This window comes from Colias philodice, chromosome 28 (assembly GCF_061535455.1).
Source record: "Colias philodice isolate Cphi_HAF_F1 chromosome 28, ilColPhil1 Martin Lab GWU primary, whole genome shotgun sequence".
In the NCBI taxonomy this organism is placed as follows: Eukaryota; Metazoa; Arthropoda; class Insecta; order Lepidoptera; family Pieridae; genus Colias; species Colias philodice.
This window is the reverse complement of record NC_143113.1, coordinates 1,560,172-1,580,601: the sequence shown is the minus strand read 5'-3', so window position 1 is coordinate 1,580,601 and position 20,430 is coordinate 1,560,172. Positions and strand designations below refer to the sequence as shown.

Below are 20,430 nucleotides of genomic sequence, written 5' to 3'. Positions count from 1 at the left end.
GGAGGTAAATAAATAAATATCTTTATTTGCTCAAATGTGGTTTACAAGTTGTTTCAATAAGGAAAGTAGAGCACATTCGCCAGTTACACTGGCATCAGGCATGCAAACATAGTTTTACAGCGCCGCATAATATAAGAAAAAATAATTATATTATATAAACATTAATTATTGTAGTTTTGTTCAAGTATCTATTAATTATTATACATGTCAATAATTTACATTTATCATCCAAAAAGTCTTACATTATAAAAATTCATATAAAGTTTTGTCTTAAACTGTTTTGCGTCCAATTTCTTTAAATCGTCTGGAATATTATTATATATTTTAACACACAGTTTTTGAGTACAAATATGTTCTAGGCTTATGGTCAAGTGTCTGTTGGGATGACGCAAATTACCGTACATTTCTTGAGCCGTGGTAAATAATTTTTGATTATTTTTTACAAATTTGCAAATTTCAAATATGTAAAGGCACGGCAAAGTTAATAATTTTAGTTTTATAAAAAGGGGTTTGCATGATTCAAAAGGCCCTGCTCCACATATAGCTCGGATGCATTTTTTTGTGTTTACTTTAGGTAGGAAAAAATATATTTTTACTAATATAATAATTGTAGCTGTGCCGGTTTTACCCGATTTCAAAAAAATATTTCAGTGTTGGATAGTATGTTTATCGAGGAAGGCTATAGACTATATTATATCATCACACTTAGACCAACAGAAGCGGAGCTACACGGGTAAAACCGCTGGGCACAGCTAGTAATCAATATATGGCACATTTATCGGCTTAAACTTTGATTAAATCTCTGTACGATTAAGTAATCTTCAATTGTAAGTTAACGACCCGGTATTATTATCTACCGTTTTATTTAATCCTAGATTAGCTATTTTACTGATAATTTTCCTGTTATACAGACAATAAACAGATTTTTTTTTTAAATACACAGACCGAACTAAAATGAAGAAAGTTCTGACTGTATTTATTTATCATTTACGAAGATTTTAAGAAGAGAAAAAGAAGTAATTTTTTTATTTTTTCACGCAGAACTTTCGACTTTTTGAACCGATTTTCATTCATACATACAAGATTATGTTATAAATATTTACTGATATTTAAAACAAGAAAAAATTATATATTTTTGGAAGAACAAACTCAAAAACTACTAAACATCGGTTATATTAAATTTAATTTTTGTCTTGGACTTGTTATAAAAAGTTTCAAATTGAAAGACAGTTTATTGATAAAGTAATAATAATAGTGATGACCTTGCTTCTATTTATCGATAGTTGATTGATTGTGTTTATCGAGGATAGTGACGTACTTTGATATTAGAACAAATCTTACAGATAAAGGTTATAAAAGAAAAAGAAAACTTTGTCTTTGTATGCTTTATTTATATAACTAGCTGCTTCCCGTGATTTCACCCGGGAACATATGTTTTCCCTATTAATCCTAATGTTCCTGTGGCTATCTCTCATTGAAAGTCTGCTCAAAATTGGTCTAGCCGTTCCAGAAATTTGCCGAAACAAAAATACAAAAGTGTACAAATTTCAATTATATCGGTCGCTTTAAAGTGGGTCAAAATAAAGTCTAAAGAGTCGGTTACATTCAAACATACAGGTGAAGCTAATTAAAGCGTGATAAAAGATAGAAAAAGAACGAAGGATCTGTCCTTTCTTTTATCTGCATATTTTATTTATACAATTAAAAAAAATATGAATATTTCAACAATAAAAAAAATATCTGCGTGGTACCGCGGGGCATAGCTAGTTATCATAAAATGCGGTACAGTTATTGATGCGATAATTACATCCATCATGTAAAACGTTTGTAATATTGCAATGATCCTTATTAACCCCAATATGGATTACTGATGAGTGCATAGTTCATACTCGTGTACAGTGCAGTGCAATGAAATGGGAACACAATCAATTTTTTTTTAAAGGTACAGAATTTTTATTTAATACAAAAAAATCGTCTTACGATTACTTTATGCTTTTAAATGTTTTACTCTCAAAAATGTAGTGCAATAATCAGTTGCAAATAGCAAAATAGCGCTGCTATAATGAATACGTATATTATACTACTAGCGGTCCGCCCCTGCTTTGCTCGTGGTAGATGTATACGATTTCTCATCATAAGAACCATCCTCATACTTCAAGAAATATTAAGCAAATAATTAACGAAATCGGTTCAGCCGTTCTCGAGTTTTGCGCTTTGCAACATATTTGTGTAATTCATTTTTCTTATATAGATTATAGAAAATAATTTATAATAATAGTAGGCAGGTTAAATAGATCCCATCAAAAACATCCTGTAAAAAACCCAAGTCTCGCAGCTCAGTCTTTCTACCGTCAAAAGTTGTGAGATCCATGTAATACCAAGTCGGTTAATCTATTTAGTGTCTACTTGAAGGACCTTCTGTCTTAAGTTATTACATAAGTTATTATCATGCCAATATTAAAAATATTTAACGTTTTAAACAAATAGATCGACTTGGACATCGCTTGATTTGATTATTAGTATGTATCACACTACACAGCACGACGGGCCAGCGACCAACAGGAACGAGAGTTTCAATCGCGTGAGGCGCGAGAGACTAAAGAATCTAATATAATATTGTAATATTCATTTTGTTTTCATGCGATGTCCAAGTCGATCTATTTGTTTAAAACGTTAAATATTTTTAATATTGGCATGATAATAACTTATGTAATAACTTAAGACAGAAGGTCCTTCAAGTAGACACTAAATAGATTAACCGACTTGGTATTACATGGATCTCACAACTTTTGACGGTAGAAAGACTGAGCTGCGAGACTTGGGTTTTTTACAGGATGTTTTTGATGGGATCTCACTTCTTTTTGTAGAGCCTTTCTTTTTGATACCATCTACTTCTAACGAATTTTGTTAAAGGTCTTATGATATTTTCTTATTTTTATATGTAGTCTTCCTCTTTTTCTTTTCCGGTACTACTTCTTGAGCTTCAGCCACAGTTTTTCTCAAAGCCCACTCCCTGTCTCTATGGGCTTTTCTCGGAGGCTTTGATGTCTCAATTTTTGACAAGTCTGGACGGTAAATACTTCTTAATCTGTTGTATTCACAAATTGATGATTCCTGCGCTTTAATACTTCCAAAGTCGACATTAATGAGATGTAAACCGCCCAGACTTGTAACTCTCGAAAGTGCCACGTAAGCTTGACCGGATGTGAACACTGCAGAACCTATATCCATCAGCGCATTACTTAGGCTTAGGCCCTGACTTTTATGTATAGTTATAGCATAGGCTATACATATGGGAAATTGTTCGCGATGAACATAAGCTCTATTAATAATTTCACAGACACGGAGCCATAGGTAGTTGTTTTTACCATTGCCGTCGAGTACAGGTCGGCGTCAATGTAGGGGTCTCCGTGCTCGTCACACGTATACACTTTGAACTCGTCCCAATGCGCTACCACATACTCCACTATAGCAAGTCTAATCTCATACGACGACTCAGTATTCCCATACATAGAGAATGACAAAGAATGAAATAGACACGAACCATCACCAGGTATACGGACAATCCGGTGTGGGCATGGATGGTCATTCACATACAGTATTTCTGAATCCATTGCGACTACTAGTACTGGTAGATATGCAAGATGTAAGAATACAATTAATACTTAAACGTAACTTTGGTCTCGCTATTTCGACCGACACTATTAAGTAATTATAATTGAAGACTAAGGTATTTATGTAAGTTCCTTAAAATTAACCAAACAACATCCCAATCGTAAGCAAATAATATCAGTAAACTAATGAGCAAGCCTTTTAGTCGTAAATGTAATTTATCAATCGAAATTATAAATGAAAATCGCAAACTTATAGGTTAGGTTTCGAGGTACATCCGAACAGCATGAGGGCGCTCGCACGTATGCGTGCGGCTGCCGCTCGCTCGAAGGCATTCAAAATTTCAAATTTCAAATTTTCAAATTTCAAATTTATTTATTTGTTTCACAATTTTTACAACTCCTATAAATTGTAGTAAATCCCTGGTTAACCCACTAGGAAAAACCTGTGCGGGGTCAACCAGTGACCTCCGTCGGCTTAGCATAATATTTTTAACAATATGATTTTAACAGTACATATTTAGAGACAGAAATTTTTGTGTAGGTACAATCTTCAAACTTAGTTAGACTTAACTTTAAAATAAATAAATAAATATATAAATAAATAAGATTAATATACATATAATATATATAAAGATATTCATTATAAAATGGTTTCTTACAAGTTATCTAATTATGTGAGTATGTGTGTCTGTGGGTGTGAGTGAGTGTGTATGCGCTTGCGTGTACGTGTGTGTGCGTATGTATGTGTGTGTTTGTGTGATTTTTAGAGGATATCATACAAAATTTTTTCAGTGTCATCATAGCTTAATCCTTGAAACCAGTCGTGTGCTACTGTTCGAAGTTTGTAATTAGATAGATTAGATATTTTAAACTCCTTATTAGCAAAATTATATAAGGCGGGGCCCAAGAAATGTATATGATTTCTGCTTTTTTTAAGATTAGTTCTAGGAATAATAAAAACTTTATTCTTTTTACGCTTTGAAGCCAGGGTTAAGTCACTATTATCTCTAGGGAAACTATGCTGTTTTAAAATAAGGCTGTGAAAGAATAGTTGTCGCACTGTGAGAACTTTAAATTCTTGATATAGGTCGAAGGTAGGGAACAGAAAAGGTTTGAAAGTAATAATTTTTAAGAGCATACGCTGAGCTCTTTCGAGACATATTAGACGCGTTTTTGCAGCTCCACCCCATGCGAGTATACAGTATCGAATGACAGATTCCCCCAAAGCCTTATATATTCTCATTTGAAAGGGATAGTCGCCAAGGTGTCTTATTGTTTTAAAGACCTTACCAAGTTTTCTGATCCTACCTGCGAGAGACTTAATGTGATGGTCCCACCTGAGGTGGTTGTCTATCGTTACACCTAGATATTTTATTTGTGCTACTCGCTCCAATGCTGCACATGAGCATTGATCCAGAGAAGCGCATCTATGAGCCTTAATTGTGAAATCGACATCCGGCTGTGTTTTAGTGGTCGTGGAAAAGGTGACATATTTCGTCTTGCTGTAATTCAACGTCAGCAGATTTTTGTCCAGCCATGAAATAACGGCATTTAGCGCGTATTCTGCGCTCCTCTGGACCAAGTCCCATGAACGGCCCTTTATGAGCAGGACTGTATCGTCAGCATAAGTGATTATTTGGCAGTTAGGGATGTTGAGGGAACAGAGATCGTTGATATATATTAAAAACAGGGTGGGGCCCAAAATACTGCCCTGCGGCACTCCGTATTCTATTTCTTGTACGTTACTGAGGGTAGAATTAATTTTGACCGTTTGTTTGCGCCCTGTCAGATAGGATCTAAATAAATTAAAGGTGTCTCCCCGAACACCAAGGCGTTCAAGTTTAGAGAGGAGGATTGGAACTGAAACCGTATCAAACGCCTTAAGCCTTAATTCACATTTCATTGTTCTGTCATTTTGGCGTATATTTTGCTTGTCAGTCATAGAGTAAAATAGAGGCCAGTCTGTCTGTAAGGAGGCTAGTCGCGCCAACAATTTATATATAACAGATTTAAATTATAATATATTGTTTTATTAGATTTTCGTACTTCAAGACATGTCCAATCATGTGTTTTTCATTACGTCGACCATTTTACAAGTAATAATGTTGTTCAGTTTCATGGGCTAAACACACCCTTACCCACCCTATACCCCCTCCCTTGCCTCATATGGTAGGTACCTATCTACACCTATTAAATTTATAACCACCACCAACCACCAACTGCATAAATAACTTTGTAATCCCATATATTTATATGGGATTACAAAGTTATTGATGCAGTTGGTGTATTTGGAAAACTGGACCGAAATTACAAAATATTTAAGTTTTCCCATGATTAAGACACTAAACTCTATATGTATTCCAAATATGAAGCTTCTAAGTCTGCTAGAAGTGCCTTGGACTTTTGATGATCGGTGAGTCAGTGAGTGACAAAATTTAGAAACTTTAACAAGTTGTCATTCTTAAACTACTGGTTCAAATTGACTGAAATTTTAAATATTCCGTGTTTATACAATGCCGGATTAGTTACTGAAGATTCAGGTTTCTTGCTTTATCCACAACCGAATTATAGGGGGTCGAAAAAGGCCCGAATTGCTTCGAGAAAAGGATGGTACGGCCGTGCCGCTTTTTTTTTGCTCGACTTGGCGGGGGCACTGCCGTGCCCCCAGATTGCAATCCTTATCCGATCGTAACATGACAATACAGTTATCAATTTAAAAATTGTAATTACTTTCATTCCCATCTATGATTGATTTGAAATAGATAGATAATGTATTCAATATCTATTAAATCCGTTCTCTTAGTGGCTTATCAGTTAATGACAAATAACATTTGGAAATGTATGTCAAAAAAATATACCGGCTGAATTGAGAACCTCCTCCTTTTTTTTGAAGTCGGTTTGAAATAGTATTATATTATCTGTGGTCAAAACCTGGAAATCGCTATCAGTAAATTTATCAGGAAATCATGAATCCGGTCTATAATTCACTTTTCTAAGTTAGATTAATAATGCTTGAATATTATGTGTGGATTAAATTGAGTTTGTCAACTCATCGAATAATATTTTTCACTCGATTACTTTATTGTTGCAGTTATATTGCAATATTTAAATATTAATTGCGTCAAGATATAACTAATAAGTTAGATTAATTAATAATATATATCAATCAATAGCTTAGCTCGCAAAATGTATCAATTTGATTTGTATCATTATTCATTCAATGACAATATATCATGTTCTTAATTTATCAGCTAATTCAACAGCTTAACTATATTATAATATGGATTTTCATTTCAAAGGCTACCTTTTTTCAAAACCACCCTCCAATAGCATGTAATTTGTCCTCAGGTGAAATCGCGCCTAAAATTCAGTTCACTACACCTATACCTACCTGGTTATTAATCGAAATTCGCTATAACAACGACTGTAATCAAGTATTATATTATAATCTGCTTAGGTTTATTTAGAGAATAATTCAGCGAATTATTAATAATAATAATTCATAAATAAATAGGATTACAGTTCAAAAAATTACGTGTCTAATTTAGATTAGATTAATTTTAGATTTCGATTAATTTTAGATTTCGATTAATTTTTACCTTTTAATAATTTCTTAATGTATTTTCTATTATAGTATAGATTAATAAAAAATGAAATCAAAATTAAATGTCATGCTAATTACTTTGATAAAATATCAATTATGATAAACTGAAAAACGTGATTATCATGACATCCCAACTTTCAGTAAATAATTTCCGAAATATTTAAATTTTAAACCCTTTGGAAAAAAACTTTCATTATTTAATTTAAGTCCTTAAATAATGATACAAAAAAAAGTTAATGCTTTTATTAGTACCTTAGTAATCACTAATCATTATATGGTTCAAACTCCAAATTACATCGACAATGCAGTGAGATATAATACAATTGAAAAGAATATCATATAATGTCTCATCTTCTCAGTATTACACAGATTACTAAATACATAGTTACTACGTATATAATAAAGTTTAACAAAAGCCCCATTCAATCCTCTGAAGCGAAAAAAAAGTACGAACAAAGACATTCACTAAAATAATATAATCTGTCCTTTTTTTGGCACCGACGTGTACTCGTAAAGTGTAGTCAATAAACGTAGTACTCAGTTCTGAAACGCAATAGCGCGAAGCACGCGTGTATTCGGTTATAAAATATCGGTAAATGATTTGAATTTCGAACTCTGTGTTCGATTTTCGAAAATGCAATTCGCGTTCTAGAATTTATTTATTTTTAAAAAGGATTTGAATTTCGAAAAATAGTTCGATTGTTCCAATTTTGATTTTTTTTTGCGTTCTAGAATTCTTTCATTTTTTGTTGATCGAGATGTCGTTCGTTTAGTTGTTAATTGGTGTTCAATAAATTGTATGCGCGCAATAATTTTTCGTGCGTGGAATTTATAATGCCGTTGCATAAAATATAATTGCCTGCTTGCATTTATTTATGTAATATAATTGAGTTCGAGGCTGGGTAAGCGATTGTTTTTTCGTTAGAATTGGCGGCAAATAGTTGCTAGTCATTAGTCAATAATGGAGAGAAAATGTTGTTTTGTTTGCTAATAAATTCGTGTTTTATGTTTTGTATTTTTAAGTGTAGTTTAAAGTGAATATTTGTGATGGTGATCACAGATGATGATGATGAAAATTACGTATGTATTTATATGTATATTGTATACAAATTTTTAATTGCTAAAAAGCGTTTTATTTGTAGGTATTGGACAAAGGTTTATTATTTGTGTATCTCAAATATTTTGTTACACAATGAAAAACATGAATTGTGTAACAATGAAGAAATATCTTAAAACTATTTTTCATTATCTATTATTTAACAGTTTTTCCGATAAGACCGTGACATTTGAATTAGTTTTATACTTCTTTTACTTCCTTCTTTTTTATGAAATGAAAAATACTGTAATTCAATGGTAATTTATTATTGACGACGCGGTTGGCGCAGTGGTAAAGTAACTGCCTACTGAGCCGACGGTCCCGGGTTCGATCCCCGGTCAGGGCAAATATTTGTGTGATGAACTCAATTATTTGTTCATGGGTCTGGGTGTTATTATCTATATATTTATTTTTTAAATATTATATTTATCGTCGCCTAGTACCCACAACACAAGCCTTAATTGAGCTTACTGTGGGACTAGGTCGATTTGTGTAATGATGTCCTATAATATTTATTTATTATTTATCTTAATATATATATAAATCTCGTGTCACAATGTTTGTCCTCAATAGACTCCTAAACCACTTAACCGATTATAATAAAATTCGCACACCATGTGCAGTTCGATCCACCTTGAGAGATAGGATAGTTTAAACATGTAGGTACTACGGGCGAAGCCGGGGCGGACCGCTAGTTTATTTATAAGTATTTTATCGAAAATATTAACATACAAAATATTGTAATTTTAACGTTTGCTTGTAATATTCCGCTAGTCCCAATTTCTACCATGTTATCCATTATTAATAATTATTATCTATGTCCAACATCCGTTGGATAATTATTTAAATAAAAAAGATTAATTCTGCAAATACCGATAGTCTATACTAATATTATAAAGAGGAAAGGTTTTTATGTATGTATGTATGGTTTTCACGCCTAAACTACTGGACCGATTTTGATGAAATTTGGCACAGATAATCTTTAGACCCTGAGAAAGCGAATTTATTGCGAAATATGTACCACGGGCGAAGCCGGGGCGGACCGCTAGTATTAAATAAATGCGAAAATGAATGTGGAAGGATGTAGGTATGTACGTTTGTTACTCTTTCACGAAAAAACTGCTGCACGGATTTGGATGAAACTTTATAGTAATATAGGTTATCAGAATAACACATGAGAGTATTACAAAAATAGTTTGGAAAATCCAAAAGTGCACGCCTCATAATTTTTTTTTAATAAATATTTATTAATTATTATTTTTGTTTATTTAATAACAATTAAACCACATCGAATCAGACCCTGAAAAATGAAAGGGTTCTATTCCTGAGCATACTCAAGCGTAAGAGAAAAAAAAAGACTCGATTAGTAAAGTATTTCGGTCGCTATCGTGTTAACAAGAAAAAGGATCCGCACATACAGACACACGGACGTCCAAGACAGAACTTTTTTAAACTGTTTTTTAACTAGTTTAAATAACAAAAATGACATCAAAAATATCATGAACGTTAAAAATAGTGTTTTTTCTTAATATGTGTGTGTATGTATTATCTTACAAGTGCAATGTATGATACATAAAGACATTTTAAGTTTGAAAAATCAGATGTTTTGCGTGAAGTGACAGTAGTACCCACCTCAACGCTTCGCTTATGAGGCGTGCAATAAAGATTTTTTGTTTGTATTCCTATTGTCTTCAAAAGTACTGTACCGATTTTAATGATTTTCCACAAATAAAAAGCTACGTTATTTGAATATGATATAGGCTATACATATTTTATTTTTTATTTATACCTTAGCTACTATTAAGTATAAAATAAAGAATAGAAAAACTACTAAATATCTGATTTTTGTTTTTATACTGGGAGAGCCCGGACGGAGAAAGGACGAGCGGCTAGTATATGTAAATATTAATATATGTAGGTATTTAGATAAATATGTGTTTTGCATTTAAACGTCGCATGACTCAATTATTTGTACTAAACAAGCCCTTTGTTCGAATCCCTTGATAGATAACATTAGATAAGGAGTAAAGGCTTTGTCAGACAGGACGCGTACTTAGCGCGCGTCAGAGCGTTAAGTTTACGCCGCGATATGACGCTAAGATGTGTTCTACTACCATCGTAGAATACCGTCAAACAGAGCGCCGGCGCTAGCAGTACGCAACGCTCTGTCGCGGCGTTAGGACGCTTTAACGTCGGGTGTTGTATTTTTTTACAAATTTTATTTTAGCGTCGGAGTTAATAGGCGTAAAATAATAATAAAATACTGCATAATGACCGAAAATTTGATAGAATTGGTTAGAAAATATCCATGCTTATATAATACGAAGGATAGTTCATATAAACTATAACGATATATCAATGAAGGCAAAATTTTGGGCACAAATCGGAGAAGAAATTAGTGAAACTGGTTAGTAAAAAATTAATTTATTGATTAAAATAATACAGAAATTGTTCACGAGTTTCGAATGCTGCAGTCGTTAAATTGCAGACCAAATCTTCTATTTGTTGGACGATGAGTTATTAGAGCACGCATAGGTACGTTTTCGTCTTCCGACTCCGGAGTTAATATCGCTGTACCTTGTTTTGTTCGTAAGTAATAATTATGTAAACAACATGCAGCTTTAATAATATCAATTGCTGTGTCCTAACGCGCGCTAAAGCGTTCTGTTTGACGAAGCCTCGCGCGTCGTTAAAACAGGACGCTGTAGCGCTACTACGCAGCGCTAAAATACGCGTCCTATCTGACAAAGCCTTTAAAGGTCACGGTCGGTACGATAGTTACGGAGAAATTAGATGACAAACATGCATATTGTGTGCATTTTACTAGTTAGAATATTTGAAATACATATAGGTACATAATATGTTTTACTAGACATTCGTTTTTGAAATCACAGGTTCAAATTGATAATTACTAAAATAAAAATAAAATTATGCAGTCTAAGAACGTTTCTTATCATTATACTAGCGGTCCGCCCCGGCTTCGCCCGTGGTACATATTTCGCAATAAAAGGTAGCCTATGTTCTTTCTCAGGGTCTAAATATTATCTGTGCCAAATTTCATCAAAATCGGTCCAGTAGTTTATGAGCCTATACATTACAATCAAACAAACAAAGTTTTCCTCTTTATAATATTAGTGTAGATTCGTACTGATATTAAAATACTAATCACAGATAATACTGTGCGAATGTGTCATGTTTGTTGCTTAATCACGTCAAAACGGCTGAACGGATTTCGATGTAAACCCACAAATATCTTATGTAGCTATTTATATAGCGTGAAGCTTTTACAACCGGAAGAAATCTTTTATAAATAAAGTATGGGTAATAATAATTTTGTCAACGAATATGGGTCGTTCCCAAAAGGTTTAAATAACTCAGTACATGAGTGCAATGACCTTGAGGTCATCAACCTTAAGGGCGTCGATCTCGAACCTCAAATAATTTCAGAAAGACTTATCTACGCGTTATCTACAATAATATCATAAAGAGGAAATATTTTGTTTGTTTGTTTGTTTTACGATATAACTCAAAAACTACTGGATCGATTTTAATAATTCTTTTACTTTTAATAAGCTTCTTAGCTTTAGATACCATTATAACAATCACATACGGTATTATTTGTATCCCATGTCAATTCAAGTTTGTAATGTTCAAGTTTCAACTACTTTACTCAGAGACTGCTGAAAATTATTTGATGAGTTTGTCTGTTTCAAAGATATGTTTGTATGTTATCGCCGTAGGGTTGCCAACTATACTGTTTTAAACAGTATTCTACTGTTTTTCACTAAATTATACTTTATACTGTTTAACAAAAAAAAAGTATACAAAATACTGTTTTCAGCATCAAAGTGCAGACACATTATTATGTGTTACATTTAGACGCTCACAATTTTTTTTTATTTAGTCAGAGGACGCACACTACAACAAATACTGTTTGTTTTGCTAAAATACTGTTTAATAATCTTCATAGACCTGAATATACTTTATTTCTTGTAAAAAAAGTTGGCAACCCTTGTTATCGGTAACATCATCCTTAGTCTTTTAGACTCGATTTTGACCCACTTTAATCGGACAGATTTAATTAAAACTTTGTACACTTATCAAGGATCGGTGACAATTCAATAATTTCATGAGTTTAAGCGTCTTTTAAAGTATTTTTAAACTATATTATTAATATAGTTAATTAATGGCTAGTTGGATATATTTAGGTCAAGGGTGAATTAGTCATATTGAAAGCTAAAGCAAATTGTATTTTTCTCGATGTAAATAATAAATAATCTATTCCAATATATGCTACGTGCTAACCCTAGATGACCTAAGTAATGGTATCTATTTTGTTTTCTAATTATAATGTTTATTTCTAACCAATATTATCTACAATTTCTATACAGTAATACCTCAGAATTAATGCCTATTCTTTATACTAGCTGTGCTTTGCGGTTTCACCCGCATTGCTACGCTCCTGTTGGTCTTAGCGTGATTATATATAGCCTATAGCCTTCCTCGATAAATGGGCTATCTAACACCGAAGTAATTTTTCAAATCGGACCAGTAGTTCCTGAGATTAGCGCGTTCAAACAAACAAACAAACTCTTCAGCTTTATAATATTAGTAATTGTTCGCGCGAATACAGTGTTCCGGATTAGATAGTGTGAAATGAACTTGTCTTTTAGGATTCCGTTGAAACTAGGGCATGCACCCGGGTTTACCCGGTTCCGAAAAACCCGGGTAAACCCGGGTTTTTTGATGATCTTAAGAACCGGGTCTGAATTGTATGAAACCCGGTTCTCCCGGTTCCGACCAAAATATTAAAATATAAAGTATTATTTATATTTTGCTGCATTATTTTAACAAATTTATTCTATCTGGCAACGTCAGACTCACGTGCATCGCGAATTTTCGTGCCACGCCTCAAGCGTGGCTCTGATTGGTTGTCTAACATTAGATGCTAAAGTTTCCTAAGGGTGTATTACCAAAAAAAATGTGTGTGTGTAAACACGTAAGAAGTGAAACTTCTTTATGACCTTATTTTTCAAAAAATAATTTACTATATGGAACTTTACAGAAATACCTACGTCGAATCACGCGTGCGGTAGGGATAAGAAAAAGATGGCGCGTAACGGAAAAATGTCACGCGTAACGAAAAAATGTTACACTAAATTTTTTTCCAACCCCGATAAAGGAGTTTCACTTCAAAAAAAAATTAGTCTTCGAAAATGACAAAAATTAGGCTACTAAAATATTTTGATTAGATTTGTCGTGAATTTGAAAAACTGTTGATTTTACTGTTTCATATAATGATCCAGTCATGTTTTTGTTTTTGGTATCAAGCTGAAATTTATATCGAATACTCAAGTCTTCGGTCCCTTGATGCTGTGAAAAAGTCAAACTCACAAGCCAACGCATCAAAAGATACAGCCGTAAATGCTGAAAATTTTCGCAAATTTCGTCATTCGCATGGGACTCAAAACCTACAGGATACTCTCATACTCTCACACAGAGCCTTTAAATTTGGTAAAAGTAACGTCTATCACGCACAGTTAAAGGAAAAATTGCTAGAAACATAAATTTTAAAGTTACAACATTATAAAAAATAGGTTTGTTCGGAGCCCTCGGAGTGCGTGTCCGACTCGCACTTGGCCGGTTTTTTGCTTTACAGTTTGCAGTTAATGAATGAGGTTTAAGTTTATATGTGATATTATGATAACAAGGTACTTTTATAAGACTGATAAATAAAAAGAAGTATTGAAATTTTGTTTCTTTAATAATTTAATAAAATAAGACACAAGCCGCGTAAAATAAAAGGCCCATCAGGTACTTTTACAGTTACTTTTGTTTAATTTCGTATTTTATTCCGAGGTATTATAAAAGAACCGGGTAACCCGGTTCTACCCGGTTCTGAGCTCGATTTGGAACCGGGTTTCAGAAACTTGGAACCGGACTCGGTTCTGCATGCCCTAGTTGAAACCTTGTTGAAACGCATTCGCAACGATTCTGCCTTAGCGCGACTTCGTAGTTTCGACCCAACTACCCTCACTTTGTTGAATTTGATATTTTTGGTTTAATGACATTCAAGTGCTTTATAAATATAAATTTATAAAGCATAGAAAAAATTCGATCACGAGGCGGAACTCGAACCCGTATCCTTTCGCGCCAAACCGGGGCGGATGCCTGACCAATTCAGCCACTCGTGACCCGCCAGAGCGAATTTATTCTATTCTTTCAGTTTTGTGTCTAAGGGACACACCGCTCGCCATCTATTGAGATGATTAACAACCATCTCACCGCGCGGTGTGTCCCTTAGACGGGTTCGAGTCCCGCCTCGTGATCGAATGTTTTCTATTCTTTATTTTATACCCTCACTTTGTAGTTTTTGTGACTGGCTGAGATTTGTTTACAACTTACTGCGGTTGTGTGGAATCAAGAAGAATTATTTTTACGTTCTTATTTAGTTGACTCAGGTATTTTGGTCTTAAAAAAGTTATCTAATAGAAGATACTGTATATTACTAGCGGCCCGCCCCGGCTTCGCCCGTGGTACATATGAAAAATAGATGTTGGCCGATTCTCAGACTTACCCGATATGCACAGAAAATTTCATGAGAATCGGTCCACCCGTTTCGGAGGAGTATGCAGACTAACATTGTGACACGAGAATTTTATATATAAGACTAGCGGTCCGCCCCGGCTTCGCCCGTGGTACATATGAAAAATAGATGTTGGCCGATTCTCAGACTTACCCGATATGCACAAAAAATTTCATGAGAATCGGTCCACCCGTTTCGGAGGAGTATGCAGACTAACATTGTGACACGAGAATTTTATATATAAGACTAGCGGTCCGCCCCGGCTTCGCCCGTGGTACATATGCAGAAAAATAGATGTTGGCCGATTCTCAGACTTACCCGATATGCACAGAAAATTTCATGAGAATCGGTCCACCCGTTTCGGAGGAGTATGCAGACTAACATTGTGACACGAGAATTTTATATATAAGATATTAATCATTAAAAATAAAATGAAATAGAATATCGTAAATTTATAATTATAAAAACATTAGGATTTTCCTTTCGTTATTTATTTTATAAATAATTAATTGCTTATAGATATCAAATATCAATTATTAATAAAAATATTTTTATCGATATCTATTATTTATAATGCATTTATGTGTGTTATTTTTATCTATTAATAATGATTGAATTGCAAATAGACATACGAGATACTGGTTAACCGCATATTTGCATTATATTATATCTGAATATTATTATTCTTTATTATCGTCTAAACTATCTTTACTAATATTATAAAGCTGAAGAGTTTGTTTGTTGTTTGTTTGAACGCGCTAATCTCAGGAACTACAGGTCCGATTTGAAAAATTCTTTCGGTGTTAGATAATAGATAGCCCATTTATCGAGGAAGGCTATATATCATCACGCTAAGACCTACAGAAGCGGAGCCACGCGGGTGAAACCGCGTGCAGTTAGTTCAATATATCACTGATAATTATTTATAAGGAATCAATCGGTTTTCCACTATATTTTTTATTTAATCCTTAGTAAATAAATCAGTCTTGTATTCTACACCGCATTAAAATAAGTGCATCCGTTTTATATCAATCATCGCCTTACTTCATGACGTGACGGTATTACCATGATGCGACCTTGAAATTTTATTCTCAACGCATCTAAAGCAGCTTCAGCTTCACTTCAATAAGTAATTTATTTCATGAATATGCTTATAATATGATATAGGAACAACAATAATAAGAATTTAAAATGTTCAAGTTTTGACGATTAAATGTGTTTTTTACAAAGATTTTTGGCATTTTAATATTGTAGACCACGGATCTTGTTAAAACTAGATAAGCCATGCATATTAAATCGTGTGAAAAAAAAGAACAAAAAAAATTTAATAAACTTACATCTATATATTCGGTACTTGGTGCAACTCTGCTCTTCAAAAGTATAATTTTCCCATTTTCCATTGCTATATTTTAGCTCCTAATGGTTGTAGCGTGACGTCATAACTCATTCCACGATAAATGGCCAATCCAACACAAAAATTATTGTACAATTCGAACATAAATTGCGATATTTAAGCGTTCAAAAATAAAAATACTATAACGTAATATACGTCTATTATTGTTTCCTGCCTGCATTTTAAGTAGGATTAATTCAAACACATACTTGAAACGTTTTTACCTAGTCTAAACAAAAAAGAAGAACAATATACTTAGGTAATCATCGCGGCACAGTCTCGGACTCAAATCATAATATTAAGAAATTAAGTTAAGATTTTAAATCTCCTTGGTATAGCCATAACCTTTAGGCTATAGCCTATAAGTCAAAACTTAAAACTATACATGGTGTTATCGTTAAGTGTGCACAGGCGATTATTCCGTAATTATTACAGATATCAAAAAGCTTTAAACTGATATTGAAAGAACTATACCTAATGAGTAACACGACAATATTTTTTTTTTTTTACAAAACGAGAAATATCCAAAAAAATTAAGTACATCAAATACTCCCTCATCAAACAACGACTCATAGGTCGTAGGTTTTAATTTTTATTCGAAATAACAAGAACTAAACAAAACGTCTCGATCTAAGTCATTTCATAAATATACTAAGGAGGCTTTAAAATCTAAATTAATTATCAATAAATAATCGTACATTTAGGTAACTCTCAAAACATTATAAGTACTTATAACAGATAAATCAGTGTTGACGTTAAAATCAAAATGGCCGCATCGGTTACCATGGAAACACCCGCGCTAAATGAGGCAGAAATACAGGAACATTTGAACGAACTAGAAAATGTTGCTACCGAAGAAGAATTGGAAAAGAAATTGGATAAATGGAATAAGTTCGGTTTTAATATATCGAGTTGGATGAAATATATCTTTAATAAGGATACGAATGAAGAGTTTAAGGCCGAGTGGCTTTCGGTAAGTTGGTAGGTAATGTGTTTGTGTGTTTGTTCGTGCGTTACTCTCGAAATGTTGAAGCGGTTTTGAATTGAAGGTGAATTATTTTTTCGCCAAAGATTAGAAAAAAACTTATCTTAAGTATATGAATGTTATTACATAAATGATTTAACAGTTCCGTCGTCATTCTTTAATTTGTTAATTCATAATTATTGATAGTAACGAAAGTATTTATGTTTCATTGTTCATTTATTTAATCATTGCTTCCTTAATTGATTGAATCGTTCATTCAGTCATTCATTCGTTCACAGATTGTCATCGATAAATTACTTCATACATTACCATACCCACATTTTTTCAATCAACTCCAATCTCATTCGCTCGTTCGCCCCTCTGACATTCAATTTAAACACTAACAAGCGGAAAACGCTACATGATCAATCAATTAACATTTAAAATAGTCACCGACACCATAATCATTCTACAAATGTCATCAAATGTATATGAACATTTCATTCACTTGCTCACAGATCGATATCATTAAACCGCTTACGAAAACTATTACAGCTACCATTTTTAAAATGAAGATAATTTGTTTTAAATTAATATCGTTCATTCATTCTCTCGTTCACAGACAATAAATAAGCTTATCAAATCCATTAAGTTTATAGTTAGATACAAACAAAACCAGACATTTCTACAACTACTACGTTAGTAGTTAATTTATTCATTCGTTCAATCATTCACTCGTTCTCAGATCAATAAATTAATGTATCCATATGCCTCTAATTTTTTTTTATTCTTTTCAATCTCATTCATTCCTTCATTCACAGATCGACGAGTACAAGCGTCTAGCAGACGAGAGCATGGCGCACGCTTGGCGCGTCGTCAACGCGGCGAATTGGAAGCTAGAGAAACGCGGCTCGCAGAAAGGAGATATAGTGGAGTCCACGCAAACGGAACAGTTCGGGAAGGTGTATAGGTTTACGGTAGGTCTTGGGACTTATTAAATGGGAATATAATAATGAAATATTGGTGGACCTGCAATTAGCTTATTATAATATATAAACTCAGAATAGGAAATACTAGTGCAATAATTTGCCAAATGTTGTATCAAAGAATACATTTATCTATGAAAACTTTATCCATATTATTAACGCTTTATTATGCCTAACTCACACATAATATAAATGAAACAATTTTAGTTTGATTGTGATTTGAATTCACAGCTAAGACTATTGTTAGTTAGGTCGCTTAGTACATATTGTACATAATATTACGGCCTTACTAATAAAACGTTAAACAATGGATAAATTTCTACCATTTTCTACCATAGCTGTGTCCTGCTCTTGCTCACATGAAACGTCAATCATAAAAACAAGACAGGTTATTGCAATAACTATAGTAGAGCCATTTTAATGGGCAACATTTGACCACAGTATTACCATTATTTCCTACAGTAGTGCGACGAATGTACTTGTGCAGAGAAACGGAGGGGAACTGGCGGGGGTCGGGCGACGCAGGCTGCGTAAAGCAAACACGCTTAGTTTGCTTTACCTAGCGCGAAAGGATGACGCAGTCGTATTTTTTGTGTAATAATTTTATTATACATAGGTACTTACATATTCTATTATGGCGCGCGCAAACTGTTCGGTTTACGGATGTAAATCTACATTGAAATCCCAGAAGGAAACAATATTTCAGAAAGATTGTATTAATTGTATCTGTTGAATTAAAATCAAAGCTATGTATATATGTTGTCCTCATTATTTTCTAATCAGATTGTACATCCCAATGCGAATGCATTACTTAGTTAAATGTTATAATATACAATTAAGAACATCCAAAAATAAAGTGTCCACGTAAATAATATTTAGCAGTGCAATATCTGTAATTATATATTTATGAACAAATAATTACATCAGATTTAATAATCGCAATTATTTTGAATGTACATATGAATAAAGATTTCATCATAATATTAATAATCACAATTGTTTTATTTCCCATTTGTTGCAACCCTAGCGTATTTTCGTGTGGCAGCGTCATTACCTACGCTGGCGGCGGCATCGCGCGACATCAAAGGCGATTCCTTACTGTAGGAAATAATGGTAATACTGTGATTTGACAGTTCAACAAAATTCAACAACGTAACCTAGTAACGACAACATAGAATAACATGATATTTCGTTTTGTTAGAACTGCACATTTGCTTAACTTTTTTCAATTACGATTACATATTTATTATAATAATGACCGATATAAGTAATTTTAGGATTTGATTTTACTGATAAACCATTCTAAACATAATAAACAATTTCTGATTTAAAGAACTGACGTCGCTACAATTTTGTGTCAATAAACCTTTTTTCTTTTTAAATACCAGAGACGTTTCTCTAAAAATCGAAATCAGACATCTAGAATCGAATGCATTGATTACTTGGGAATAAAAATTATCATAAATTATTGACATGTGTTTCAAGTTCGATTGACAAATGTTTCAAGTCCGTATCGATTAATTCACTTTAATCGATGTTTTTATGCAGGTTACCACCCTATGAAGATAAAATTGATAGACGTCAAATGTTGCCTATTAAATTGGCTCCACTATTATCCACTGCAAAGCGAATGGGTAACATTTTATTAGTAAGACCGTTAGTTTACAGGTCGATCGAAAAATCGATTTAGCCTTGATTAAGATTATAGTCTGTTAATATATCTAACAATGTCATGTTTTAACTAAATCTCAATTTAAATCTGTAATTTTTTTTTATTGTATAATAGAGTTAATAAAATTGTTTTTCTTTTCAGGGTATCGTAGATTGTCCAGCTAAGTTTTTGTACAGTGAATTTAAAGACAATATTACAAGGCTACCAGAATGGAATCCTACTATATTGAAGAGTGAACTTATTAAAGTAAGTATAGTTTTTGTTCATGAAAAGTGCATTCTTTGTATTTTTCAATAACTAAAGTAAAAAACGGTTCATTTTCCAATTTTTATGACATTTAACAGACTTTTATTGAGCATCATTTGTGTTTATATATACTTCTTTAAATTCTATTTTTTACGTACCACTTTAAACGTACACTTATTATGGATCGGTGATAATACAATGAATTTAAATAACTCTCCATAATTAATTATAATTAGGTAGATATGTGAAATAATATTAAATAATGACTC

At 33.0% G+C, this 20,430-nt stretch overlaps 1 protein-coding gene across 1 annotated transcript in view; it reads left to right on the top strand.

The window, feature by feature from the left end:
- Start1 (Steroidogenic acute regulatory protein-like) overlaps nucleotides 1–20,430 on the top strand; it is a 33,808-nt gene that overhangs the window by 8,910 nt on the left and 4,468 nt on the right. Inside the window, exons 8-9 of the mRNA XM_089712261.1 lie at nucleotides 18,079–18,234; nucleotides 20,057–20,161. Coding sequence (XP_089568387.1) covers nucleotides 18,079–18,234; nucleotides 20,057–20,161 — 261 coding nt within the window. The remainder of the gene's footprint in view (nucleotides 1–18,078; nucleotides 18,235–20,056; nucleotides 20,162–20,430) is intronic.